General features: G+C 54.1%; 13 protein-coding genes across 13 annotated transcripts; 7 read left to right on the top strand and 6 right to left on the bottom strand.

Moving 5' to 3' along the window:
- Nucleotides 1–288: 288 nt before the first annotated feature.
- DL89DRAFT_323243 (uncharacterized protein) lies at nt 289–1,559 on the bottom strand. The gene is made up of 4 exons (XM_040891380.1): nt 1,167–1,559; nt 932–1,129; nt 410–565; nt 289–381 (listed from the first exon to the last, which is right to left on the bottom strand). Exons 1-4 carry the CDS (start codon nt 1,494–1,496, stop codon nt 367–369), a joined length of 699 nt encoding a protein of 232 aa, XP_040742821.1. The 5' UTR covers nt 1,497–1,559; the 3' UTR covers nt 289–366.
- Nucleotides 1,560–2,012: 453 nt separating this feature from the next.
- DL89DRAFT_202016 (uncharacterized protein) lies at nt 2,013–2,414 on the top strand (the record flags this gene model as incomplete). The annotated part of the gene is made up of 1 exon (XM_040883992.1): nt 2,013–2,414. A coding segment is annotated over one exon (402 nt), but the record flags the coding sequence as incomplete, so codon positions are not given.
- A 122-nt stretch (nt 2,415–2,536) lies between these two features.
- Nucleotides 2,537–4,776, top strand: DL89DRAFT_275114 (NADH dehydrogenase I, D subunit; the record flags this gene model as incomplete). Its single annotated transcript, XM_040889263.1, is given in 3 exon segments — nt 2,537–2,586; nt 3,581–3,664; nt 3,684–4,776. The coding sequence occupies 3 exon segments, from the start codon at nt 2,537–2,539 to the stop codon at nt 4,774–4,776; spliced, it is 1,227 nt and encodes a 408-aa protein (XP_040742819.1).
- Nucleotides 4,777–6,062: 1,286 nt separating this feature from the next.
- Nucleotides 6,063–6,413, bottom strand: DL89DRAFT_268123 (uncharacterized protein). Its single transcript, XM_040887797.1, has one exon. It carries the CDS (start codon nt 6,327–6,329, stop codon nt 6,150–6,152), a length of 180 nt encoding a protein of 59 aa, XP_040742818.1. The 5' UTR covers nt 6,330–6,413; the 3' UTR covers nt 6,063–6,149.
- A 1,911-nt stretch (nt 6,414–8,324) lies between these two features.
- Nucleotides 8,325–8,839, bottom strand: DL89DRAFT_170974 (uncharacterized protein). The gene has a single exon (XM_040883787.1). The coding sequence runs from the start codon at nt 8,706–8,708 to the stop codon at nt 8,439–8,441; it is 270 nt and encodes an 89-aa protein (XP_040742817.1). The 5' UTR covers nt 8,709–8,839; the 3' UTR covers nt 8,325–8,438.
- An 856-nt stretch (nt 8,840–9,695) lies between these two features.
- On the top strand, nt 9,696–10,894 carry DL89DRAFT_268120 (uncharacterized protein). The gene is given in 3 exon segments (XM_040887796.1): nt 9,696–10,051; nt 10,071–10,575; nt 10,598–10,894. 3 exon segments carry the CDS (start codon nt 9,768–9,770, stop codon nt 10,721–10,723), a joined length of 915 nt encoding a protein of 304 aa, XP_040742816.1. The 5' UTR covers nt 9,696–9,767; the 3' UTR covers nt 10,724–10,894.
- A 52-nt stretch (nt 10,895–10,946) lies between these two features.
- On the bottom strand, nt 10,947–15,107 carry DL89DRAFT_293546 (uncharacterized protein; the record flags this gene model as incomplete). The annotated part of the gene is made up of 3 exons (XM_040890400.1): nt 10,947–11,119; nt 11,170–12,310; nt 12,342–15,107. 3 exons carry the CDS (start codon nt 15,105–15,107, stop codon nt 10,947–10,949), a joined length of 4,080 nt encoding a protein of 1,359 aa, XP_040742815.1.
- A 1,832-nt stretch (nt 15,108–16,939) lies between these two features.
- DL89DRAFT_224281 (Metallo-hydrolase/oxidoreductase) lies at nt 16,940–17,809 on the bottom strand (the record flags this gene model as incomplete). Its single annotated transcript, XM_040884680.1, has 1 exon — nt 16,940–17,809. The coding sequence occupies one exon, from the start codon at nt 17,807–17,809 to the stop codon at nt 16,940–16,942; it is 870 nt and encodes a 289-aa protein (XP_040742814.1).
- Nucleotides 17,810–18,337: 528 nt separating this feature from the next.
- Nucleotides 18,338–19,876, bottom strand: DL89DRAFT_170964 (Metallo-hydrolase/oxidoreductase). Its single transcript, XM_040883786.1, has one exon. It carries the CDS (start codon nt 19,613–19,615, stop codon nt 18,539–18,541), a length of 1,077 nt encoding a protein of 358 aa, XP_040742813.1. The 5' UTR covers nt 19,616–19,876; the 3' UTR covers nt 18,338–18,538.
- A 185-nt stretch (nt 19,877–20,061) lies between these two features.
- Nucleotides 20,062–22,277, top strand: DL89DRAFT_268116 (uncharacterized protein). The gene has a single exon (XM_040887795.1). It carries the CDS (start codon nt 20,119–20,121, stop codon nt 22,090–22,092), a length of 1,974 nt encoding a protein of 657 aa, XP_040742812.1. The 5' UTR covers nt 20,062–20,118; the 3' UTR covers nt 22,093–22,277.
- A 1,569-nt stretch (nt 22,278–23,846) lies between these two features.
- Nucleotides 23,847–24,125, top strand: DL89DRAFT_224449 (barwin-like endoglucanase; the record flags this gene model as incomplete). The annotated part of the gene is made up of 1 exon (XM_040884689.1): nt 23,847–24,125. A coding segment is annotated over one exon (279 nt), but the record flags the coding sequence as incomplete, so codon positions are not given.
- Nucleotides 24,126–24,258: 133 nt separating this feature from the next.
- On the top strand, nt 24,259–24,657 carry DL89DRAFT_170957 (uncharacterized protein). Its single transcript, XM_040883785.1, has one exon. The coding sequence runs from the start codon at nt 24,392–24,394 to the stop codon at nt 24,605–24,607; it is 216 nt and encodes a 71-aa protein (XP_040742810.1). The 5' UTR covers nt 24,259–24,391; the 3' UTR covers nt 24,608–24,657.
- A 71-nt stretch (nt 24,658–24,728) lies between these two features.
- Nucleotides 24,729–26,315, top strand: DL89DRAFT_323234 (N-terminal nucleophile aminohydrolase; the record flags this gene model as incomplete). The annotated part of the gene is made up of 3 exons (XM_040891379.1): nt 24,729–25,150; nt 25,190–25,608; nt 26,223–26,315. Exons 1-3 carry the CDS (start codon nt 24,805–24,807, stop codon nt 26,313–26,315), a joined length of 858 nt encoding a protein of 285 aa, XP_040742809.1. The 5' UTR covers nt 24,729–24,804.
- Between the last annotated feature and the right edge of the window lie 419 nt (nt 26,316–26,734).

Genomic DNA, 26,734 nt, shown 5'->3' with positions numbered 1-26,734 from the left:
TGTAAACTGGCTGTATATACTCAACACCTCCACCCCTCTTTGGCAGCCCTTGCGCCAAAAAGAACCTCTTCGATCTCTATATAAACACTCGTCATAAAGCATGGCCTGCTCCTTCACGATGCCGGCGCCCCAGTGCCGCATGAATGCCTGGATCTGTCAGATCTGTGGTGCCGCATTCGAAGCCGAGCTAGACGGCGTCGACCATGTCCGCGAAAACCACCTGTTCGATCCGCTCTAAACAGAACCTGTTCTACACTATACACAAAAACCCTGCATATAAAAAAACACCCTTATATTCTACCATTAGCTTTTAACAGCAATACAAAAAATTACACGTGCAACTCAATGTGCGATACCTCAATGCCGCTAGGACTCCGGGCCCTCCGGGTAATGGACTGCGCTCAGCAACGGTGAGCTTGTTCCTGCGCAGCAGTATGATATCGGTTGTGCGTGTGCCGTAACCTTCATGGGAAACCAGCACTGTGGCGCTATCGTTGCCCGCCCATTTGAGCCCATTGACCTTGGGCACAAACACACACTGCATCAGGTCGCTGATCTCCGTCGGCTGGTTGTCGGGTGCGAATGGCGCAGTATTACTATAATATTGCATTGTGTGGATTCAGTAAAGACCTGGGATTCAATTCATACTGCCATTTTTTTTTCGCCAAGCCAAATCGGCGAGGGCAGTTTAACAACTGCACATGGCAAGCAAGAATAAAATAATGCGAGTTGGCCGTGTTGCTTACCTCATCATCTCCATAAGCGCGCTGATAAGCCCCTCGTCACCTGCCTCGGCGCCATGTATCTACCAACAACCAACATGAGGGGGTTTAGAAACTGACTTTAGGTTGAAGGCTGGTCCACTGTACATATGCATGTCGACATTTGCGTACTTTCAATTTCTCTTCAAACTGCTGTCTGCCCTGACCACCTTGGGCCATGGATTGTCGATGGTAGAGTTTGACAGACCGACGACCTCACCATCTCCGATATTGGTGATCGTACCGGGCTGGCCATCATGACCAGCAGCCCCGCGATTAGTCACATACACCGCCTGCCGTCTACCGGGCGCAAGGTCCATAAGCACCAGATTGAAGCCATCGTACCGCTGGCGCTCATCGAAGATAGCCTCAGCATATTCCCTGAATACCCTTGTCAATGCTGACTGCCTGGCCACCTGGTGTAACAGGCTTATCAAGCAGGAAGTCACGGACCAGCGCGCCGCGCGAGATCTTGCCGTCGTGATGTGGCACAGCCTCACGGAAATTGGTTAGCAGCGCCAGCCGTCCCTGCCGGTTAACCCCGATCCAGGAACCCCGGTGGGACTCATCGACTGGCTTCAGGTCTTTGGGCGCAAATATGTTTGGGTGGGCTTCCCAGGTATGAAACCCCTTCGTTGGCCGCTCCAAGTATTCGTCGCGGTTGAACGCCAAAACCAGGTCTGGGCAGTGCTCCGTATCAGACGCGTCGTTTAGTACCCAGAACGCAATACACATGATGATAGGTTATAGTGTCAGATAGAAATAGTATAAAGTGCTAGAAGAAGACAAGAAAGCTACCTGACAAGGCCACGAAGCGCTCGGCCCTCTGGTGGTATTTAAGGGGCATTTTTATTTGGCAGATTGCCCAACACTCTTCAGTCACAGGGCGTGGGCACTCTTCCGCTGCTGCGCCTAAGTGTGTGGAGCCGAGTCCGCTTACCCTAAACCTGCACACGTCCCACTCACCTTGTACGTGCCGGCCAGACATGCATGTGATATATCGAGCAGCATCCGATACATGAATAGGGCTGCGGCCAGTAAAAGAGCGAGGGAAAGCTGATATATCGAGTCATCGAATAATTGGCCCACAAGGCTCAACAACTGTGATGACGCGGAAACGCAGAGTCGCCTGATGCCGACTGTGCGGCTCATGTAAATACGCTTGCTCTCTTTTACTCACCACTCTGTTCACTGCGCTTACTCTTTTCATAGTCACCCATGGCTACACCCGAAGCACCATTCCGCGAGGTTCTCAAATCGCTGTGGTTTACCAAGCTGCCGCTGTATCTGCACGAGCCATTCTTTTCGCCGGCCGCCATCACGGAGCCGCAGCTGTTTGTCTATGGACCCAACACACTGGATGTCGAGTGCCTGCGCATCCTGGCACTGCTAAAGTTTGTGCAGTTCAAGTTTGATGTCCACTACACACGCGAGCCCAATATGTCGCCAAACAAGAAGCTCCCGTTCATGCTCCTGCCCGACGGCACCGCACTCGACAGCACAGGCATTGTTGATCACCTGGACAAGAGCGGGCACCAGCTGCCCAAGAGCGATCTGCAGGATGAACTGGTCTACACAACCATGGTGCGTCGTAACTTGGTCCCCGCCATCGACTATATGACCTGGGTTGACCAGACGGGGGTTGAGAAGGTTGTGCAACCTGAATACCTGGCCGGATACCAGTGGATCGTGCAGAGCATGCTTGGATGGGTGTGGTCGGCTGACCATGCCCAGCGGATCCAGTCCAATGCACCCGAGCTTGGTGCAGGCGCTTGATGGCGAGGTCGTCTATGAGAATGCGCTCAGGGCCCTCGACTCCCTGCTGGTGCTGCTGGGAGACCGCGAGTTCCTGGCTGGTGTGCCCAGCCAGCTCGACGCCTACGTTTTCGCCTGCCTGCACGCGGTCATGCAGGCGCCACTCAAGTCGCCGCTCCGCACCGCGCTAACCCAGGACAAGCGGCTCAAGCCACTGCTCGACTACACGCTGCGGATGTGCAGCCAACTCTTTGACAGCAACAAGCACCAATAGACGTCTTGATCTGAAGTTCAAAAGATGATCACAAGGCGATAATCACCAGATCTCAGCCCAAAGATAAGGCGGGTGTTTTTCATCTCTTAGCCTGTGCCTGTAAATTGATTTTCTGGCAGGCGGGTTGGGCGGGCTTTGGCGTCCTTCCAGCCAACGGCAGGTTGGTGCCCGAATTCAACAAAAGCTAATCGCGACTGCTTTCTGGCTCTCTTTTCAGCAAATCTAGCCCCCTTTCTCTCGCCTCTATATTTCTAGTTCCCGCTCCTTGTTTCTTTTTCGGCAACCGCGAACTTCATTCACGGCTTTAGTGTACTTGCTCGTAGAAGAAATTGACATTCAAAAAGGTAACCGCCGCCAGCACATGAGCGATTCGTAGCCAATGATAAAGTCATACTCCATGTCTCGGCATTGGCCGCTACCATTCAATGAGATTTTGGACTAACATGCAACCCTGCACCACAACCTGGCGATACACCTGTTTCCCTGTCGTAGGAGGGCAGCAAAAGTTTAAGCAACAGCACACTGGTATATTGTTCAGAAAGTTATCCACACGATGTCGGCTTTCCGTAACCTTCTCAGCGTCTCGCGTCCAGCATTCAGGACGTCGGGTAGCGTGTTCCGGTCGATGACGCGCAAGTCGTTCAGCACGACTGTCAAGCGCATGGCAGAGCCGTCGATTTACGATCAGGACCCGCAGGAGACGTTCTACCGGCCAATTGACAAGAAGCACTGCCCACCGGGATGGGTTGCCCCGATGACGGTGAGCCCCGGTAACTGGCCCGGCCCCCAGGATCGAGTCGTCGCTGGAAGTCGAGACAGAGATCAAACCGTACACGATCAACTTTGGTCCGCAGCACCCGGCTGCCCACGGAGTGTTGCGTCTGATTCTGGAGCTTGAACGGTGAGTCGATCGTTCACGCTGACCCGCATATCGGCCTGCTGCACCGCGGCACAGAGAAGCTTATGGAGTACCGCACGTACCTGCAGGCGCTGCCGTACATGGACCGCCTAGATTACTGCTCGATGATGGTGAACGAGGAGGTGTACTCGCTGGCGACCGAGAAGCTGCTGAACATTGACGTGCCCCTGCGTGCCAAGTACATCCGTGTTATGTTCGCCGAGATCACCCGTATCCTGAACCACTGCATGGCCGTCGGTTCGCACGTGATGGATGTCGGTGGTCTGACTCCCTTTATTTACCTCATGGAGGAGCGTGAGCGTTGCATGGAGTTCTATGAGCGCGTGTGCGGTGCGCGTATGCATGCGGCCTATGTGCGCCCCGGTGGTGTTGCGCAGGATCTGCCGCGCGGTCTGCTGCAGGACATCTACGAGTGGGCCAACACCTACCCGGATCGCCTGGATGAGGTTGAGGAGATGGTTACCAGCAACCGCATCTGGCTCATGCGCACTGTTGACGTGGGCAAGATCACCGCTGATGAGGCCCTAAACTGGGGTATTACTGGCCCGATGCTGCGCTCGACCGGCATTCGCGCCGATATCCGCAAGACCAACCCGTATGAGGTCTACGACCGCCTCGAGTTTGACGTGCCTATCGGCACCAAGGGCGATGTGTTTGACCGCTACATGATCCGCATGGAGGAGATGCGCCAGAGCATCCGCATCATCAAGCAGTGCCTGGACCAGATGCCCGAGGGCCCGCACAAGGTCGACGACTGGAAGATTGCGCCGCCTCCGCGTGACGCCATGAAGGACAACATGGAGGCCCTGATCCACCACTTCAAGCTGTTCTCAGAGGGCTACAACGTGCCTGTTGGCGAGTCGTACACCGCTGTCGAGGCTCCCAAGGGCGAGATGGGTATCTACATGGTGTCTGACGGTTCGACGCGTCCCTACAAGTGCCACGTGCGTGCTCCGGGATTCTACCATCTGGGTGCCATCAACATCTTCATGAAGAATGCTCTGCTGGCCGATGTGGTCGCCGTTATCGGTACCATGGATCTTGTGTTTGGTGAGGTCGATCGTTAAACTGGGCTGTAGGAGAGTAGAATCTTCATCTAGAGTACGGCTCCGTTTATTGAGTGCTTCTTTTTTCATTTCTATATCAAACTTCTTTCACTTTTACTATTGCCTTTGTATCTGCATGCTGGTCGAGTGATGTATTGGTGCTTAGAGTTCTGGGAAGAAGTGGTTGATCTTGACATGGTCGTCAGCATCTTGGATGGTAGCAAGGGTCACCCCGCATATGCGGCAACGGTAACCAGAGGTGTGATGCAGCTTGAATGAGAATGTACAGGTAGAGTTCATGGTGTCGTGAGTGTGGTGGTGCAGATGCGATGATATGGTATGAATGAGTGGAGGTTGCGGTATCTGAATATGTTGTGGAACTGGCACTGCAACTTATATACAAAAATCCCAGTTCTATTAATAGACAGTACTCGACCGCTGCAAAAAGGTTAGCAGCCTTTAGAATGCGGATAATGACGCCAAACAGGTTAGCGTCTCAGCTGTCGTTGCAGTCAGCAATCAAGCAAGTTTGATGGCTACAGCCATAGCCAGCTTTCTCCTTGGAAGTAAAGGCGAGTAACCATTGCCATTTCGCTGCACACGGCCCGATCAGTCGCATTCCAAAAATAAACAGACCACATTGAGTTTGGTCCTGCAGCACCTGAAACTGAGATGGAGACAACCCAACTGCCAAGCCGGTTCCCAGAATAGATGCAGGCTAGAGCGATGAACAATGGGCAAGCGGGGCGCTGCGAATAATTTCATTGGAGAGCAAGCCCAAGAAATCAAGAGTTGCGGGGATGAGCATAAGATGACTGAGAAATCAAGAGGGGCAGATGCGGAACTGCAGGGTCAAGTAAAACATCAAGCAAGTACTTGTTCCCATGTGTCCTGGCACGCTCACTCATCCCTTTTCTTCGCACTGGGATTGGGATAGCTGGAGCATGAGATATCAAGTTGTGGCTGCGCTCGCACATGCCTATCTTTTGGGCGAAGTCACCGGTATCAGAGATGCTTAGAAATATCGCTTCTGGGCAGCTTGTTTTCTCCGTAGATATCAGTCCAAGCAGAACTATTCCAGCATTGCATCTCTCAATTATGATGCCTCTCGATCTATCTGAGACAATACATCCCTTGGCAATGGAGCAAATCACCGCGAGCGCGCAAACGATGCACTTTTGTAGCCTATGCACATGCGGCGTGGCTGCGGAGAAACGATTCATAGTAGGCTGGTCTTGCTGCGCAAGCACAAACCCTCACGCTCCGATACACTTATCCGTAATGTGATGATGAGCAGTGCAGCTCTATCACTGTGATAGATGAAAGTAGATTTAATGTATACATGGGGAAAGGAATTGGAAGATTTTACACTTTTTCGTTTCGGGCACCGGCCATTAGAGCTCAGGGAAGAAATGGTTCAGCTTGACATGGTTGTCTGCCTCCTCCACTGACCCGAGAACGACTCCACAGATATTGCAGCAGTAGCTGTTGGATGCATTTAGCCGAGGTACGAAAAGCTCTGACGACATTGGCGAAGACTTGATGAACGTGCAGGTTGACGAGAAGCGCGACATGGCTGAAATTGGGATTATGTGCTGGAATTGAGAATACTTGCTGTAAAAGAAATTATGAGGTTTGTTGTGTAGAGTATATCACTGCGAAGGAATGATTCAGACGATGGAATTTATACCTGCGATCATGCAGTCCTTGCAGTGGCTGCGCAGCACACAGCTGCCTGCAACAAGATTGATTACTACATCCCTTATCCGCGTTGGTTGCGGTAATTCGCAGCTGTACGCTTTCTAAAAAGAAAACGAATAAATGTCCCTGTTTGATTTACGTCTCATGGGCCTTTTCTCGCCATGATGGCAATCCGTGGAACATCCAGTGAGCTTGGCAAGTATGCATTCAGAGCAGAGACCTTCCAAGAAAAGATATAGCCGAGGCAGATACCCACATATAGGATATGTAGACACCCGCATAGCGACGGCTCACATTGATGGCACACCAGTACCATCAAACAGGCGCAAGCGACGAAAGAGCACTGTAGGATAGCATAACTCTGTGCCGACTGCAATATCGGCGTTGACATGGTGGGGATGAAAGTCATGGCTAACTAACTAGCTGTAAAGGGCCATAGCAAAGAAAAATGCACTATCAAAGAACAATTATTGATGGCTGCGCAATTCCTTTCCTGCGCAAATCCCTGCCCTGCTTTTTTCAATTTCCGCAGCACAAACAAAATGAGAGCACATCACTTCAGCCTCTATGTTTTAGTTTCATAATCGTGCTTTTCCTTTCTTTTCTAGCTGCTACACCATAGCCGGTATGTGGTTTGGGTGGGCACTGCCCTGCACGTCATTTTAAGCACCATATGTGCGACTCATTAAATTACACCTCCAAGCCTTATTGATGCGACAGTCACTGCACTTTATCTATTGTTATATACTGATAGATGAAAGGAGATAGAAAAATCCACATTGGAGTGATAGCACCACACAATCTTGGTCCTGGGGTAGTCGCCTCTAAAAACTGTGCGTGGAGTGCTCCCCTGCATACCTTTAACAGCACTTTATGTGCTGCTTGTGATCGTGTGGATGGATGGTGATGGTGCATGTTTCCCGTGACTATTACCTGTAGTCACCAACGAACTGCATGGCGTGCTGATGGAGGAGAGTGCATCTTGAACTGCTATTCGGCGCCCATTCGCATTGCTGACCTAGGTCTGTGGTAGGTACTCACCGTTTTCTGCGCCAAGGGATACCTGTTGTACGTTTTACAGTTCAGGGTAAAAATGAACAAGATGTATGTGGTTAACCAGGTCTTGCTGTGTAGCACAGCATGCATTGCACAGTTTGCAGTGCCAGACGCCGTGGGCCCCAAAGAACTGATACCTACTGTGTGCTGTAGAGTGCACTGGGTATTCTGCCAAGCATGTTTGCAGAGACATCTCAAAGCTATTAACGGAAGCCCGAAGAAGGAGAGTATATGAGCTACTGGTGAGCTGTGCCCATTAGCCTAGTAACCGCCCATGCCTGGTGTATTTATTTAGCAGAAGCTTATTGCTGACTTCACACAAGCTCATCAGACCTGGTCTGTGCAGGTCTGTGCCCGAGCTCGCTTTTGCGCAGTAGATTCGACTACTGACATCAGCTCCATGCAGCCTGATTTTTTTTTGCGGCTTTCCGCCATGGCGTGGCCAGAAGGTGGTGCCAAGACCCGCATGCTAAAAATGGGTCGGAAATCAAGATACGCAAATCAAACATCACCATGAGTGTTGGATCGGCATGGTTCAGCCTGCCCACAGCGGATAAGTATCAGCCGGCAGCGACGTGGTCCAAATCGATGCATAATGTCCAAAAATAGCCCCCCCCCCGCCCCAGACAGGCTCCTCAATGCATGCGGATGTTTTCACTGAAGGATGGGAAAAGAATCACCACAAGCCCACTGCCTGATAGAGGAAATCAAGCTAGATATACCGGGAAACACGCCAGCTCGATGGTAAAATTCTCGATGTTTACTCAGAAATCATGAACTTTGTCGGTTAGTGCGTTGATTTCGATGCAGTGCTGTGCAAGGAGGCGAGGTATCGATAGGTAGTCCCTGCTTTCTTAGATAAACACGCCAAGCACAACACGTAGAAATACGCGGGGAAGTTCAGAGGATTGAGCCGCTTTTCCTCTCTACATTTCTGCGGAATCCGCACCTCCTTTGGCCAGCCCAAAAAAACAATCGTAAACCTGCACACATGGCGAATCCCTTGTGTTGTGAGTACAGCAAAAAGGATATCTATTTAAAAACTTTGGACATCTAGAATCGGGCCCAGCACAAAAGGCGTCAGGCTTGAAGAAAAAAGGATCAAGGAATAACCTGCAAGCGCGTAGACCATGTTCGAATCTGAAAAGGATAAGAAATACGGCACTGCGGATTCGCGCCTCGACAGGCAATTCCATGACCCCCTAGTCTTCTAGGGGCGGGAAGAAGTGCCACTCTCTCAGATGGTTGGTAACTGCTGGTACATCTTTGAAAACGTGTCCACACAGATAGCAGACGAGTTTGTCCTGGAGGCGACAGGCAGGCGTGGTGTGAATGTGCATTTCAGGGTATCAGGCTGTAGACAAGACATAAAAATACAAGAATGAATATAAAAAAAGTGGAGTCACTGTAGAGTCGAAAAAAAAGACAAGGATGGTGAGTCGCTTTCCAGCATCCTATTTATAACAGCCATGAACTACTGGCTGCAGATGGGGTGCGTGCGAGGGGAGCGTGATTTGAAACGTGAGGCTTTGGGCCAAGAACACGAGGATTCGCTGAGGTTCCCTGAGTTGGAAATGGCCCAAGCCTATGAAATGCAGCTGGGCTCGGCATTTCCTTTTGGCCATACGTTCTAATTAAAAGAAAACAAGGCATCTATTTGTCAATATCCTTTCTGGTTAATGCTGCGGGTATCCTTGATGGCCTATTTTCATTGTGCCCTCTTGGCAGCTGGCGAGCGCGTCAATGATTAGTGCAAAGGACTCTTCGCATTTGCGCATGATAATTATGAAAGCGCAGCACATCCTTCTCATACTTTTTCATCTTCGTTCCCACCCCTTCTTTGGTGCTGCGGCCAGATGCGCATTAGATAATAGTATCGATGGCAGTTTTCATGTTCACTTTTCCTGGCATGGAAGAGCATCGATATTTGCAAAGCATGATTGGCGCGCTTAATATGTGGCAAATCAGGAAGACCGCCACATGTGCATGTGTCTTGGCACTAGCTCATAACATGGCGACATGTGCTGAGCGGTGTGGCATATGCTGGTCATTTGGGGGATTTGCCAATTCGCAGGATCACCGGATGAGATCAAGACACTACGTCATGCTTTACTCTCGTCAAACAGACTAGAGCCTGGTCCATTTAGGCGTTCTTGAGTCGAAGCCTAGAGCGCGCTTCTGCAGGTCTTTTCCCTTTAACTCCCCTGTACTATTCATTTTAAAAGAGAAATAACTGTAAACGCTCTTCTTTTACCATGGCGTCCGACAAAGACACGCTAATTGAATTTGGCTTCCCGCCCGTACGCATCGACAAGGCGCTGAAGGCTACGCAAGGCAAGGGCTTGCAGGCAGCGCTAGACTGGCTGGACTCCCATCAGAACGACGCTGGCATCGATGACCCCATTGAAGAGGCACCAGCACAGACTGTCGATTCCACGGACACCGAAGAAGCCCCGGCTGCTTCGGCGCCTGCGCAGTCACTCGTGTGCAACGAGTGCGGCAAGCAGTTTTCGTCGCATGACAAGGCGTCCTACCACGCGTCGAAATCAAGGCCACAGCGATTTTTCCGAGTCAACGGAGGCAGTGAAGCCGCTGACCGAGGAGGAGAAGGCGGCGAGGCTTGCCGAGATCCAGGATAAGATTGCGGCAAAGCGCAAGGCGCAGGCGGACAAGGACAAGGAGGAGCAGCGGCGGAACGAGATGATCAGACGGAAGGCTGGCCAGGAAGAGCAGGATATCCGGGAGAAGCTGCAGACGCAGGAGCAGCTGAAGGCAATTGCAAAGCAGCGGCAGGAGAAGGAGCTGGACAAGCTGGCGCGCCAGAGGGTCAAGGAGCAGATTGAGAGCGACCGCAAGGAGCGCGAGGCGAGGAGGCGGCGGGACTCTGCGCAGGATGCGGCCAAGCAGCAGCAGCAGCAGAAGCCATCAATGCTGCAGGCGGGCGTGCCGAAGGTTGCAGCTGGCAGCCAGGCAAGGCTGCAGATTAGGCCGATGTCGAAGGGGCTCGGAGACATTGGCCACATTACGCATGTTTTCGAGTCCTCGCAGACGCTGGCGGATGTGGTCGATTACGTGAAGCAGGAAGACGGGTGTAAAGCACTTCAAGCTGGCAATGACGTTCCCGCGCAAGGAGTTTGGCGAGAAGCACCAGACCAAGACGCTGGCGGAGCTGGGGCTGGCGCCGAGCGCTGCGCTGGCCATGACTGAGTAGTGTGGAGCTGCCCCCTGTCCTTTTCCTGGGTCGCCTGAAGGCTCTACTACCTGGAACCATGGCTGCTACCACCCAAACCTCAGCACGCCCTATCGTCAGATATGCCAAGAAACACAAAAGATATTTATGAGGTGTTAAGCAAAAAGAATGGAAGGAACTAAGAATGGAAGGTGTTACTAGGGAAAGAGAAGGGACGATATGCTTGCAGTGTGTTTTGATGAAATTACTGTTTCTTGACCGACGGCAGCGACCCTGACGACTCGTTGTGGTTGCTCGATCCGTTGGAGCTCGGGCCCTGTGGCACCGTACCCTGAGCAAAGTGCACTGACGATGTGTTGCCCGACGACCCGGCGTAGAACGGCGCATTGTTATCGGGCGAGAACGACGCATTCCGGACTCGTGTTGTACTGGTTCGAGTACATGCCAGGCGACGTCGGCAGCTGCACAGTCGAGTTGCGTGCCGACATGCCCTTGGGACGCCAGCACAGGGATGATGTTGGGGGTCATGTAGCCGAGGCGCTCGATTGAGCCCGCAGCAGCCTGTGCCTCCGAATCAGCAATCTGGCTGGCAGCCTGCTGCAGCTGCGCGGCGGGGCCAACGGTGGCAATGAGCTGGTCGGTGGAGTCGGCAGTCTGGTTCGTTGACGTAGTGGTGATCTGGGGCGACATGACCGACGATGGACGCATGGAGACAACGCGCGAGCTGCGCGCATTGACCGACGGGTCGGACGAGTTGGTCATGGCGAGGGCGGCCAGGCTGGGCACCGACCCCAGAATCATCTGCGTCTTGCGGCGCTTGTCAGCCTCAAAGTCACACCAGCGCTTCATGACAATCTGCGACGAGTCAAACTCGCCGTCGCCGCTGCCATGGCCCGTATCCTTGCCTTCGCCCTGCACCATACGGGTCTGGCCCCACGAGAAGTCGTCAAAGTGCCAGTATGCGTATGTCGGAAGGACAAAGTTCCAAATGGGCAGGGATCCCAGGTAGATGAGCATCCAGCCAATGTACACGAGCTTGCGCGAGGTCAGACCGATCAGGACCGCAGGCAGACCAAGAATGACCGCCAGAAGGGCCAGCGGCAGCCAGGGCACGGGGCGCGTGAATGTCGAGATGACAATAACGTACAGCGTGAACACGATGGCAGCAGGGAGAGCCAGGGTGCCAACCAGATCCATGAAAATGATAAACTGCATCGACAGGCAGAAGGTTCCGCACAGGTCGTTGACAAGAACCAGCTCGGCCAGGTTGTGGACAGTCGAGTTGATCCAGCGACGGCGCTGCGACAGCAGAACCTTGAACTCGTCGGGCACGATGGTCTTGCACACAGCCGATGGCACAAACATCATCTTGCGCTTGGGGAACGTGCGCAGCATCAGGGTCGTCAGATAGCGGTCCTCTCCGAGCAGCAGCAGATTCTTGCGGTGCAGCGTGTCGACGACGTTCTCCGAGTAGTTCTCAACAATGTCGGGGTTGGCCAGGATGGGAACCCAGTAGCCGTGCTGGCCCTTGGGTGCCTTGATACGGTACATGCAGAAGCAGCCAGGCAGACAGGTCACACCGCCAAACACAGACTCGAAGGCCTTGGCCTGGTGATGCGCAATGTAGTACTCGAAACACCTGGATCATCGACACCCACGAGTCGGTCTTGTTGGCAATCTTGGTCTCGCCGCACAGGCCCATGATGGTCGGGTCGTCGACCATGGCCTTGACCATGCGCGTGACGCTATCCACATAGACCTTGGTGTCGGCATCCACCATGAGCACAATCTCAAAGTTGTCGGGGGTCACGCCTGTCACGTTCCACATGGCATTGAACAGCTCGTACTCGAGCTCGGTCATGCGCTCGTCAAACATGACGCGCTGGAGGAAGCTCATCAGGATGATCTGCGAGTCGCGCTTGCCGCGGTTACCGGGCTTGGGCTCGTTTGCCTCCTCGGGCGTACCGCACTTGACAACGAGAATCATGGGGACGCGGTTCTCGCGCGCGTTCTTGGGCGAGTTCTCGCTCGGCGCGTAGTATCCAGCATACAGCTTGGCCATGTTGTGGCGCTTCGAGCCCTGCGCAATCGACACATACGAGTACGGCTGCACGCGGTCGGGCGGGATCACGAAATCAGTCATCATCGACAAGCACACGTCGGGCGTGTACATGTCTTCGCCGGCACCCTTGATCAGGCCGTCACAGATGATAAACAAGCACTTGTGCGAGGTCGGGTAGTCGGTGCCGCACAGCGAGTCTAGGGTAGTGCGGATTCCGTGGGCTCCCTCCGAGTAACAGGTCACGAGCAGCATGGTGTAGGCGAGTTCAAAGTTCCACGGCGAGGCAACAGGCACGGGCGGGCCAGGCGGCATGGAGAGCGCCTTGATGTCGATGCCATCGCTGGTCTTGGGCAGCAGCTGGTCTCCGCCGCTGTTCGGGAACACCATGCTCTGGGTCTGCGAGAACTGGCTGGAGCGGTGGTCCGAGAAGAACGCCGACTGGCGCGGCATGGCTGACGAGCCGATGGCGCGCGACTGGCGGCTCTGGCGGCTCTTGTCGCGCGATCCCGGCTCGTCACCAGGCATGTAGTGCGAGTAGCGCGAGGTGGTGGGGAAGAAGCGCGACTTGCGGTTGTCCTTGTTGTTGTTGAGCACTGTATACTTGCGCTCCAGCTTCTCCTTGCCGTAGTGGTTGTTGACGTCGGCCCAGGCCTCGATCTCGGCCTGGCGCTCGCGACGCGTCTCGGGCGTCTCCTCCTTGATCTGACCAATGCGGCGGCCCATGAACCAGCCAAAGTAGATGGCCATGAAGAACTTTGCAAACACGCCGCCAAGAATGACAATCAGAGATACGTACAGCTCGATGTTGGCAGCAATGCAGCCGAGCGACGACGAGTCAATGGAGCCAACGCGGAACAGGTCCATCATGCAGCGGCCAATGCGCTTGCGGTCGCCGCTGGGCAGAAACAGCGAGATATCCTTGCCGCGCATCGAGCCCTGGTTGATCAGATTCTGCATGGTCAGGGGCATGTGCACGCCATCCAAGAAGAACTGGCCGCGAGCCAGGTCAAGCACGGCACCGTTGAACACGACCAGGTTGGGCTGCTTGCGCACGTCCTTCCACGAGTACTGGATGGGAGTGTTGGGCAGGTTGCGCAGAGCGCGGCGGCCGGCGGCGGTGTTGTGGCAGCCCTGGTCGTTCGGGATCTGGCTCGGATTGATAATGTCGGTCTGGTTAACGTACACACACGGGAACACCTTGACCACGTTGTCGTTGTCATCAACCAGGTTCTTGTCGTACGAAAGCACGCCGCGGCAGTTGCTGTTTGGGTTCTGGAACAGGAAGCTGAGGTCCTTGCCGCCCGCATTGGCGGGCTCGCCCATGAGGTTGGCGTTCTCCTGGCCTGTCCACGGCGTGGCCTTCTCGTGCTGGAACCTGGTGATGTCGTAGGCGCGGCCCTGCACCACCACGTACCCGTTGCCGACCTCGTTCCACTTGATGCGCGTCTGCTTGCCCGACAGGCCGCACAGCACCTGCTGGAATCCGAATGTCAGGAACGCAATGCAGCCCATGATGAGGATGATGATCGTCACCAGGCCCATCTTCTCGCGCCACGCCATCTGCACCTCCTCCTGCGGCATGCCAAAGCACTTTAGCACTCTATTGGGCGCATAGAACGTGACCACCCGGCAATATGTCTGCCATGGCGACGCGCAGCAGCGGCGCTTGGGCGGTGTGTACATGGCCTGCTGCTTGCGCCGACGCCGGGCACTGGCAGTCGATGCCCTGGCCCGGCCGCTCTCGCTGTTGCGGGTCAGCACCTGCTGCTTGTCGGCCGAGCCATACTCAGCGTCATCGGACACTGTGCGCCCGGGCCTGACCAGCGAGCGGCCGCGGGTCGGCGGCTGGTACGACTGGTATGCGGAAGACGAGCCGACAGCAGCCTCCTCATCGTCGTAGTTCGCGCTCCGGTTCGCACGGCGCTGCAGCCGCTTGCCATCCTCGACCTTGGAGGCAACGGGGATGGGTGGCGCAATCTCGCTGATGCCTTGGATGAGCGGCTCGCCCGAAATTAGAGGCCGGTCGGGCTGGCCGCCGCCCTGTGACGAGTAGTCGGACCGGTGGTCGCCCTTGGACTCGTTGTTGCGCGTGTTCGAGCTGGTGTTGGAGAGCACCTCGAGCTCGACGCCGCCGGCGCTGCTGCCGCGGTGGTGGCTGTGCTGGTTGTTACTGTGGTCCGGCAGCCCAAAGTATCCGGCCTGCGGCGGCGGCGAGCTGTAGTATCCGTCGAATCCGCTCTCATCCTGGTGCTGGCGCGCTGCTGGCTGCTGATTCCGCAGATACGGGCTGTTGTTGGACGACGGATTATCAAACCCGTCGTCGTCGTAGTTACCGGTAGCCATATGCCTGCGTGTATGTACCTAGACTAGAAAAAGGTATACAGGGAAAGGTGGGGTTGAGATATGGCCTCGGTCTATGTGCAAGAAACCAAAACAAAAGTAGGCCGGGTTAGTAAAAATGGTGCAATCGCGGCTTATACACGGTGGCGCTTCGGAAATAGTCGTCCTGGCTGGGAATACATATAACATACAGTGCAAGAGTGCAGTCGGGCTGAGAAGGAAACAATAAACAATAAAGAAAAGCGAAAAATAATATAAAATACGAAAGCGCTAAAGAGAAGAAAAAGGTCAAGAGGGAGCGAGAAAATGAATACAAGGCAGAGAGAAAAGCGTGAAAATGGGGCAGAGCGCATTCAAAGTGGAGAAAATCACTTTTTTAACCGCCTTTTTTTAGAGACCAAACACACAGGAGCCTGCTGCCCAACATTCTACACGCGTGTGGCATCTGCTCTCCCTCCCCGCACGCACAGCCAGCGGTTTTCTGGTTAGAACCAGACCGCCGATAATAACTTCATCTCCCAAAGCGCAGCGCAGATAGCCTGCAGTCATTAATAGAGAGTATTGCAGTCTAGAGCACGCCTGGCCTGATCTCTGACCTCCCTGGCGGCGCTCATTTTTGTGGATGTTGGGCAGATTGAAGGCAGATGCCGATGGACCGGCAGCGCGTCTCCAGCCTCTGGACGGAGTGCTGGCCAATGAACTAGGACAAAGGAAGGCAAAGGCACGGCCAGCGCAAATCACGTCTACTGCTCTCAGTGCCAGCCGGCGCTCTCGGACGCACAGAGTACCCCAAGTGATCATCCAACGTCACCCCTATTTTTGTACTTGCCTTGTGCTCTGCGAGAGATAGGGATGGAATCCGATTAGTGTTCGGGCTGGGAATAGTGAGATGGGATAGTGTGCGAAACGAGAGTGTGTGGGCTAGAGGGACGCCTTGGGGTTTAGGATAAAGCGCATTTTTGGTAAGGCAAAAAAGGGCCAACCTGGGCGGTATATATAGTCACCCTGTCCCGCTAGATTGGATCTGAGTGGTAGCATCTGTTGGCAGATACGTGTGAACTCCAGCTGCATTTTCCCAACACGGTCGTCCGCAGGAGTCGTGCTGAATCAGCGCGGATGCAAGCGAAAGCCGTGCGCATCCCCCTTGAATGGCATCCCGCAACAAAGGCGACGAGCCAAGTGCCAAGTGCCCAAACAGTGGAGTCTGCCGGACCTGCCCCTCTTGTTTCTTGAGCCACCTCGCGGCAATGGGCAGGCTGAGGTGGGCAAGCAAGCGGGGAGCCAGCAGGACCTGCTACTTTTTTCTGTTGGGTTGACAACCCTTGGCCATCCCGCTCCAGGCTAACTATAAATAGAAGGAGCGGCCAGAATTACACATTGACTGCGTAATTGTAGCAAGTTCTACCTAGCGGGCAAGCCGCCACCCTGCGAAGCTCTCGGCGTGGTGGACGGGCATAATAATTGGCGGGTGCTGTCTATGTTGGGTGTGTGAAGTGTCGGGCAGACAATGTGCCTGGACATTGGCCATGGGCATATTCGGTATGTGGACGATGGAATTCAGGGAGAAAGCTCGGCCAATTTCTGCGCCCCCTGTCGCACATTCGCCACCCCTGCCCAACAAACGTGTACGCTTGTTTCCTCAACGTGGGGGAGGGACGGGGATGGGGACGGAGCTAGCGTGAGCAATGTCGTCACAAAGCTCTTTGGCCTCTTTGTTCAACGAAATTGCGAAATGCTTGTTTACTGGAATCGGCGCGAGAAGCAGTCTTCCGGTGGTTCAAAATGAGGCGAGGGCATCATTTGCTGGTGGCAGTCCATATTAAAGACAGAAGAGACTAGTTCTGGATACCTTGATCGATTGTCTGGCCAATTTTTATCACAGTGAACTCGCTGCTCGCATGTCCGCGAGCCAGCATCTCTGCGTCAAGCCTGTGTGGTGGCTCGTCTACGGGTTCGTCGGTCAGAACGAACGTCCCCCAATGGACTCCGATGGAGCGGCGCGACTGGATTGCCTCGTGGATTTTGACCGCCTGCTCCGGCGACACATGCACGCCTGAAAACACCTTCTCCGGGCCATATGCGCCAATCGCAACTGCTGACAGGTCTATCGGACCATACACCTGTCCAATCTGCTCAAACGCCGGGCAGTAAGCACCCGTCGGGTTACCGACCAGTGCCGAGTACGACGTGTCGCCGGAAAAGAAGAACTTGCCGCCCGACGGAGCCACGATGACCCAGCTGGCCCATAGCGTGGCGAACCGGTCAAGCAGCCCGCGGTTTGTAGCGTGCTGCGCCGGGGTGCACGCCAGCTTGAACGTGCTGTTGTTGAGCGTCACCTCGAGCTCGTCCCACCAGTCCATGGTGGTGATATGCCTGAATCCAATGGACGTTAGAATTGGCTGATTGCCGAGCGGCGCAAACACCTGCACATCCGGATACTGCCTCACAACATCTGTAAGCGTGTTCCAGTCCAGATGGTCGTAGTGATTATGCGAAAGCACGACGGCGTCGATTCGTGGAAGCTCGGCAATCTTGCATGGTGCTCTAGTGTACCGCTTTGGTCCAATCCACTGCACCGGCGAGCAGCGCTCCGACAAAACCGGATCCAGCAGGATATTGGCGCCGTCAGCCTGCAAAAACAACGACGAGTGGCCCAGCCACGTAAACTGCAGCCTCCCGTTGGGCGGGTTCTCCAAGGCTTGCATGTCCAGCGGCACAACCTCGGGCGCACGGCCCTCAGCAATTGACTGCTTCACGGGCTTGGTATCGCTGCTAAAGAAAAAGTGCTTCAGCAGCATCTTTGCTGTCGGCATCTCGAACGACTCCCAGGGGTTTCTGAACCGCCCGTTGTTGTGGTGCGTCTTTGATGCCGAGAGCCGCTGCCGTAGAGTTTCGCGGGTCTGCTGCTGGTCTGGCATATGCTGTACGGGTGTGGTTGCGAGCTGTGCGGTAGAGTATGCTGTGGCGCGAGGCTTAGGAATGCTGGCAACTTTACTGCGTTGTTGGCGTGAAAGGGTCCGCCAAAAAAACATATGTAGCTACCAAAAACGTACAAGAATGGAGAGGTAGAGAGGAAATCACCAAGAACAAAGGCACTAGTTTTTAAGCGGTGTTGCGGGAGAGGGGAGGCAGGGCCAGCAATTGACTGGTCTTGGCAGAAAAAGCGAGAGCCAAGATGATCTTGGTGGTGATTCTCACCCAATGTTTGTGCCATATAAACACTGGGTGTTGGCTCCGACGGTGATCACCGGCTTCTGGCATGTATGCGGAAGGCAGTGTTCTTGTAAAAAACAGAAGGCATTGTAATATGAATACGTAAGCAGTACGGAAGAGGCAGGAGCAAGGGAAGCCGCCCGGATGTGTTGAGCGCTCATAGCCAGCCAGGCATAGGGATGGTGTGTCCAAGCCATCACCCGATGAATCCGCGTTAGCACTTAGTTCCACGCTTGCTGAACAGTCTCTCCAATCCTGATGACACCAAAGTCCTCGGCCTGATGCCCACGCGCCAGTACCTCGGCTGCCAGCCTCTGCGGCGGCTCGTCCACTGGCTCCTCGGTGACCGCCAGAGTGCCCCAGTGCACGCCAATAGAACGGCGCGACCGGATTTCCTCGTGCACCTTTACCGACTGCTCAGGCTGCATGTTCAACGAGTCTAGAATCTCTGGTGGGCTGTAGATACCAATCGCAATTGCTGCCAAGTCAATAGGGCCATAGACCTTGCCAATTTGCTCGAATGCTGGGTTCTTGGCACCCGTCGGATTGTTGTTGGATGCAGAGTATCCAGAATCGCCAGAGAAGAAAAACCTGCCAGACCCTTGGACGACCCAAGAGGCCCACAGCGACGCGTCCTTGTCGAAAAAGCCTCGGCCAGATGAGTGCTGTGCAGGCGTGCAGGCAAAGGTGAGCGACTTGTTTTCAGCACCAAGCTCTATCTCAAGCTCGTCCCACCAGTCGGCTAGGCGGATGTTTTTGAACCCGATACTCTTCAAAATCGGACCGTTGCCAAGCGGCGCAAGAATCTGGATCTCTGGGTACTTTGCAACCACATCGGTAAGCGTGTTCCAGTCCAGATGATCAACATGGTCGTGCGAAAGCACAACAGCGTCGATTCGTGGCAGTTCAGCAACTGCGCATGGAGCCTTGGTGATACGCTTCGGCCCTATCCACTGCACCGGCGAGCAGCGCTCAGAGAGAGCCGGGTCGAACAAAATGTTGGCGCCGTCAATCTGCACAAACAGCGAAGACTGGCCCAGCCAGGTAAACTGAATCTTGTCTTTGGGCGGGTTGCTCAAGGCATCTGTATCGAGAACGAGCACTTCGGGCGCACGGCCCTCTTCGATGGACTGCGTGACAAGCTTGGTGCTCCTTCTGAACAGAAGGTACGACACGTACGACAGCCATGAAGCTGGCTGGAACGAGTTCCAGGGGTTCTTGAACCGTCCGTTCGGGAGATGGTGGCTCTTGTCCTTTGCAAGCTGCTGCCTAAGCTCTTGTCCTTGGAGCTGCGCCATGATAAGTGGATAAATATCGTGCGAAATACTATTTGCGTGGTGTGAAAGCAATGGAAAGAAAGAACGATGTGCCGCTGCAGTGACGGCACCACATCTACACTGGATTACGCATGCAAGGTCATAACAAAATGCACCCAAATCTACTCACCGTGTCCACATATCGAGATTGGATTAGATTCCATTAAGCATGCAGGGCAATGTTGAAGCTCAAACACCAGCTACGCGTTAGCACCATAATCGGCCTGTCTTTGAGTACCCGACAGTAACGATGCAGCTGCTGCCGGTACTTTGCTGCATAGCGTCCTTTATGTAGCTGTGAATAATGAATAGCATGGTGTCAGTGTTGAACCATCGTCTTCATGGAATTGGCAGATAGCTCGCGGCTCAACTGCTTTTATAGTAAACAGTTTGAATATTTCAGCTGGTCAGTTTTTTGCCCTTTGGAGGTTTTTTTTTTCAACCTGGTGTTTTTCTGTCAAATTACTGCACAAATTTTCTTTGACATGGGCAACGCGAAGAGCAGAAAGAGAGCGCAGGCCAAAGCACGGCAGCGCCAGACACGGAAACGGCAGCGTCTGGAAAACGAGCGGTTTCAGAACATGTGCCAGCTGCTGGACTCGGAACCAGAGCACACCGAGAAAAAGGCAAAAGCTGAGCAGGCAGGCCCCACTGAACCCGCCCACATCTCTGAGACACCTCAGCTACAGGAAGCTCCAGCACCTGAGCCCTCTGCCATAAACCCGCCTAAGCGCCAGGACGTGTCGCTGAACGCCGCTGTTCTCAAGCAGCTGTTTGATCAATTTTTGCTTCCCAACATTGGCAGCGATCTGCGTGCACTGAACGACCCGCTCATTGACAAGCTGTACGACTTGCAGCCGCTGGCTGCAGTGTGCCGGTCCTGGCGACAGGCGGCACTGCCGCTGTTCTATCGTTCAGCCGTATGCCACATCAAGGCACTGCCCCGGCGAAAGGGACAGTCAGCTAATGACCGCCCAAGACACGCCAGACGGTCAAATGTCGGACTGATACTTACCAATGGATACACAGACATTGTGCAGAGGCTTGTTATTGATCTGGCAGGAGATACGCGACCCGATCTGCCGGTAACTGTTCTGAAAAACGAGGGGTTTGCCAATGCGAGCTGGCAAAACATCTCGGCACTGCACCTGCATCACCGACATGCTGCTGATAGCCACCTCTACGCGCGAGACTCAGTGGCGCGATTCAATGCATTCCTTCTGCATACACTGCCCAATCTGTCATCGGTGACATACTGCTCGGCCGACGATCGAGCGCACTATTCAGAGTTCCCGCTCGACGGGCTCTTGGGATCTACACTGAGCCAGCTAAGCGAAATCAGGGTAAACTCTGGTTTGATTCCAGTGTTCAACGCAACGTCATTCCTGCCCAAGCTCACAAGGATGACGATCTGCTGTCCAATGCCTGACGGTGCAGCAGCCCTGCCAATGGTGTTTTCCGAATCACTTGTCTCGCTGCACATGTGCTTTACCTCAGCCGAGACGCTGTGGCAGAGATTCTACACGAGCAACACGGGCTGTATTGCGTTCACACAGCTGGAGTCGCTGGTGCTCGAGTACACTGAGCCGGTGAGCAAGGAGGTCAAGCAGCGCCGCACTCCAAGCCTCTTTGCAGACTGCATGGGCGATGGTGAGCTTTGCATCTCTGCTGAGGACGATCTCGTGGAGGTTACGGGGAAGCAAGTTCATCCAGTCTTTCACAAGCTTGAGCATCTAGGTGTGCTAAAGTACCCTCACTCAATCATGCGAGTCCTGAAGTACTTTGACGTGGGCCGGATCCCGTATGTCTCGCTGCGCGATGTCTCGCACGGCTACGAGGGACTGGCAGCACCGGCTATTACAGAAATGAAAAGCTTGCGCGTCTTCCTCTCTCGACCCATCGAAGACTCTGGCCAATTCCAATCCTGGTTAAACTGCGTGTTTTCAGTGGCATCATATATATCGAGTCTGCAGCTGCAGGCGTCGGTCCAAGTTCCGGTAACGCTGCCAGACATCATTGGCCTCAGCAGTCTGACATCCTTGTCGCTGGGCTTGCGTTTGGACATTGGCTGCCTGCCGAATCTGCTCTCACGCCTCCCGAATCTCCGCTGCCTGGCTGTGCACCTCCATCCAGTCATCAGTTCCCGATCGGACCGCAGCCCAGGGACGTGGGGTCCGCAACTCTTGCCGTATCTGCCCGCACTGAGCCGCAGCCTCACGCAACTGGTGGCATATGTGGCAGATGTCGATTGTGGTGAGAGCATTGGGTGTGGCAGTTGGGATGTGGAACGCGAGCTAACCTGTGTTGTCGCCCGGGTCCCGTCGTTGTTGGTGCTGAAGAGCGAGGAGTGGACATGCAAGGCTATCCGCAGTTGGATCAAGGAGCTGCTGTGCGATGATAGGTCCGAGGCACAGTTCAAGCATCTGAAAAGCCTGGAAATGTCTGTGTGGAAATACTAAAATCCTTGGAGTTTTTACATTGTCCACTTGTGTACCTCACATCCCCCAACATTTAGTCAAGAGCTTCTGCACCAGTCTGCGCTCGGTGACATGCTGCCAGATTCTCTTCTAGACCTTTCCTTTTTCTCGCGTTATTTCGCGGATGTCAATGTAATGAAATTGGCTATTGACGCGATCGAATAGGGTGCGCTGGTAGCACGACACTCAACTTGAGACCCATTTTGAATGACCGTTGTTGAGCGCGCTCAGTGGTTACACTGGGCCGCTGAATGCAGGAAAGCGCAGGAACTTAGCGCCCAGCCGTGATCGCTAAGCCAATCCGTGGCGGCGCATACCTGCTGAGTGAGAGTGTGTGCGCAAGTGATCTCCGAATAAACAACATTGCGTTCGGGAATATTGCTGGTGGAAATGGCTGATTGAGCGGAATCGGATGACATTCCCAGCCGCGCCTGCGCTGTGCTTTAATAGGGCTTACGTACTCACGAACAGGGCGACGGACGAAGAGCGCACTATGGCCACCCTCACCCATTGGCTCTAGCCCACCAGGCTTTTGCGGTGCAACGAGCGAGGATCATTTGCGGAGCACTCAAGCCCGTGCGCAATGTGTGGAGTTTGGGTAGAATAGCGCCATGGATTAATGCGCCTGCTCCTTGCCGGGAAGCCCCTCCGAGCAAGTAGGTCTGCAGCTACCTTTCCCCCGATGAACCGCTATCGATACACGGTCAGTGTTCTGTAGCAAGCAAGTATAAATACTCCCAGGATTCCTCAGCATCCCGCTTCTGTTGATTCCGTTTTTCCTTACGCTTTCCCCCTTGAAACCAGCCCCTCCAACCTTTAACCTTATTCCCCCTTCTGCCAGAGCTATCTCTTGCAACACCCCCTTCTCTTGCCCTTTCATTTACGCGCCGGTCACGTAAATACTCTCAAACTTTTGTCCCCGCTAACGCACTTGCCTGAAATTCTACAGACCCCACGCCACATTTCTGGTAAATCAATATCGAAAAATGCAGTTCGCTACCATTTCCAACCTTTTCGCCCTTATGTTCTCTGTCGCCATCGCGATGCCCGTTGCTCTCCAGAACGCAGATCGCACTGACATGCACGCAACCGCCGAGTACAACCGGGTGTTCTACCCGCGTGCTCTGCGTACCATCGTTGTCACCCAGGTTGTTACCGCCACTGTCGACGCCGCTGCCCCCGCTGCCACCACCGCTCTCGCCCCCGTTACCAAGGGAAACGTTGTTGTTGTCACAGAGGTTCAGACCGCTCCTGCCAGCAAGGGTAACACTGTGTACCTGACCCAGGTTGTCACTGCTGGTGCTGCGCAGACGACTGCTGCCCCGTCGACCACCATTGAGGCTGCTGTTCCGACTACTGTATCCGAGGAGGTTGTCCAGACCACAGCTTCGGAGGAGGCTGCTCCATCTACCACCGAGGAGGTCGTCCAGATCACAACTTCGGAGGAGGCTGCCCCGTCGACCACTGAGGAGGCTACTTCGACGTCGTCGTACGTTGCCCCTTCGACCACCGAGGTTGCTGTCCCGTCAACTACCGAGCAGGCTGTTTCGACTACCCCTGAGGAGGTGGTTGTCTCGACTACTTCTTCTTCTTCGTCGTCGTCGTCATCCAGCCCCGCGAACATTGGCCACGCCGCCCAGACCAGCAGCACCTCTTCTGCCGCTGCTCAGCCGACCTCGTCGACCTCTGGCACTGGCAGCTCCGATGCGTTCTCCGGTGATGGTACCTTCTACACCCCGGGCCTTGGATCCTGCGGTCTGACTAACACTGACACCGATATGATCGCCGCCATCAGCGCCCCCCAGTACGGCACCACCGCCAACCCGAACAATGCCCCTATCTGCGGCAAGTGTGCTCTTGTCAACGGCCCCAAGGGCCAGGTCAAGGTCAAGATCGTCGACCGTTGCCCCGTGTGCAAGACCGGCGACCTGGATCTCAGCCCGTCGGCCTTTGAGAAGATCGGCAACTTTGACGATGGCCGTATCTCCATCTCCTGGTCGTTTGTCGACTGCTAAGTCGCATACTCATGTGTGCTGATTTGGTTGCCTGATAAACTCTGCAGCCAGTTCTTGATGTACACTTCATGTCGATAGAGACTCCAAGGAGCCGGCTCTCCTTTCTCTTTCTTCTCTTTCATCCGCTACTTCTTAACTTATCCCTGGGGTTTCGGGGAAGGAAGGATGTGTTTTTTTCGATTGCCTGGTGCAGTGATGCTGCTCTTGGGTTCTCTGACCCTGTTTTTCGTGGCCCAGGATCCAACTCTTTTGGATAATAGCTTTCCATGAGGCGGCGGACGTTGATCGTCTCTCTTCAGCGGATTCTGTTTTCTTTTGGAGTTATCTTGGAGCTCTGCCTAGCAACTGGTTTCCGGCAGATTGCCGCTTGGGCAGCAACGAGAACCCGAGTACTCCACCACTACGCCTCTGGCTTTGACCCAAACAAACCAAAACATCACTCCAGGTCCCCTTGCTTACTCTTATTCTCTTGCTCTCCGTAAATACGAATATAACCCTTCTAAAAGCGTACCCCAATTTGCTTGTTACATCCATAATGCACCATGCATGAGTGTACACGAACTGCCCGGCCTACACGCCCCATCATGGTCTGGACCACATTGTGGCGGATTGTCTCTGTTTATTCCTGTCTGACACTGAAGACTGCGCTCGAACCCATTTGTTTATCCAAAGAATAAGTATGCCCAGTCGGTGCTGTATCGTCGTGCACGTGGGTGCTGGGACACACGGCGAGTCAAAGGTCAAGAGATACAAACAGGCAATGCGCAATGCCTGCCAACTGGCGATTGAAAAGCTGAGGGCTGGGCATCCAGCGCACGAAGTCGTTGAGAGCGCGATCAGGGTTCTGGAGGACGACCCCGTTACCAACGCCGGCATTGGATCGAACCTCAATCGTCTGGGTCAAGTCGAATGTGATGCTGCGATAATGGCAACTCATCCCGACGCATTTGGAGCTGTTGGTGCAATCGAAGCAATCCGCAATCCGATCGAAGCTGCACACGCAGTGATGCTGAAGTCGAGCCAAGGTCCAGATATGCACGGACTAGTTCCACCTATGATGCTAGTTGGCCATGGAGCTGATGAGTGGGCGCGAAGCAACAGCGTTGTGACGGACGACAACGTGCGGCACAAGATCACGGAGGAAGCCATGCACAAATACGAAACGTATATGAAGCAGGTAACTGCTGATAAGGCAGATGCTGTTAATGACGAAGCCATGCAAGATACTGTTGGCGCTGTATGCATCGACATGGAGGGAGACGCTTGTGCAGGAGTCAGCTCGGGTGGTATTGCCTTGAAACTGCCTGGCCGGGTCGGTGAGGCTGCCATGTTTGGGTGTGGGTGCTGGGCCGAGCGGAGTACCAAGAGCGACGCTGTTGCGTGCAGTGTCACAGGCACTGGCGAGCAGATTATGCGCGTGATGCTGGCCAGGGAGTGTGCGCAGAAAAGGGGTGACATGTTCACCGTTCTTAACCAGTGCTTTGTCGGATTTACTACCACCAAGGCACTGGAATCCTATCATACCCGAAATGCCGGTGTCATTTTGTTGAGGCAAGACGCAGAGACAAAAAGGATGGAGCTGGGAGTAGCACATACGACACACAGCATGGGATATGGATTCATGTCAGATACGATGGTCAAGCCAAAGGTTCATATATCTCGTAAAGCCGATAAGGATACGCTTTCAATTGCTGCAATGCGACTATGAAAAACAGAAAACCGCTAATATCCCAGAGGCTTGCCAGTGTGGATAGTTGCCTCAGGTTGGATGGACCTGGGACGACTGTCCAGGAGCGGTTCTTTGCTATTAACTATGTCTACAATGCTGCCTGAATATTGATAATCAGTGATATGCTTCATGACTTCCCCAATGGCCCCTGATGGCTCTAACAGCTTACTGCAGTGGACAGTGAGGTTGTCATGGCTGACAATATCGGTCATGACAAAATCCGTATCAACCTATACAGGCGCCATTGCACTGGCGCGTACCTTTGCTACCAGAGCTTCCAATGATTTTGTAAACATACTCACTGCGGCTCCAGTGCAGCCCCTGCCCTGTTTCCAGTAATGCAGAGCACGGTTGGTACCATCGACTAGGCTGCGCAGATTGGTGTCGGTACAGCGGCGGGCATACTCACCCGTGGGATTCTGCTCCCAGGGCCTGTCGAGAACACCAGCGCTGTTGGCTAGGGTGTCGAATCTTCCAAGCTCAGAGACGGCACAGTCAATCAGGGCCTGCAGAGAGTCGGGGTTGTTTTAGTCCAGAGTAATGCTATGGTAGAGAGTTGGTAGTTGGTGTTCAAGTGAAAATATGAACCTAAGCCGTCACATAATAATATCATACACAACACTCTCACCCCAAGCACACAGAAAAACGGGTGTATGAACCGTTGTGTAGTTTTAGTAGTACTAGAATTGCTCTGCTCGCGATGCGAGCTCGGCTGCTAGTCAGCATGGGTTGACACGTCGATAAGGGCATCACGGCGAACCGGTCATTTGAACGTGTCGGATGGTTGTTGGTGCAATGTCGACCATGGACATCTCCCACCTTGGTGGTCTGCTCAGCGTAGGCGCTTCAGCGCTGGCTCGCTGCTGCTAGCAGCAGAATC

Source organism: Linderina pennispora (assembly GCF_002104995.1).
Source record: "Linderina pennispora strain ATCC 12442 chromosome Unknown DL89scaffold_8, whole genome shotgun sequence".
Classification (NCBI taxonomy): Eukaryota; Fungi; Kickxellomycota; class Kickxellomycetes; order Kickxellales; family Kickxellaceae; genus Linderina; species Linderina pennispora.
The sequence above is the reverse complement of the archived record's forward strand: the minus strand, read 5'-3'. Positions and strand labels throughout refer to the sequence as shown.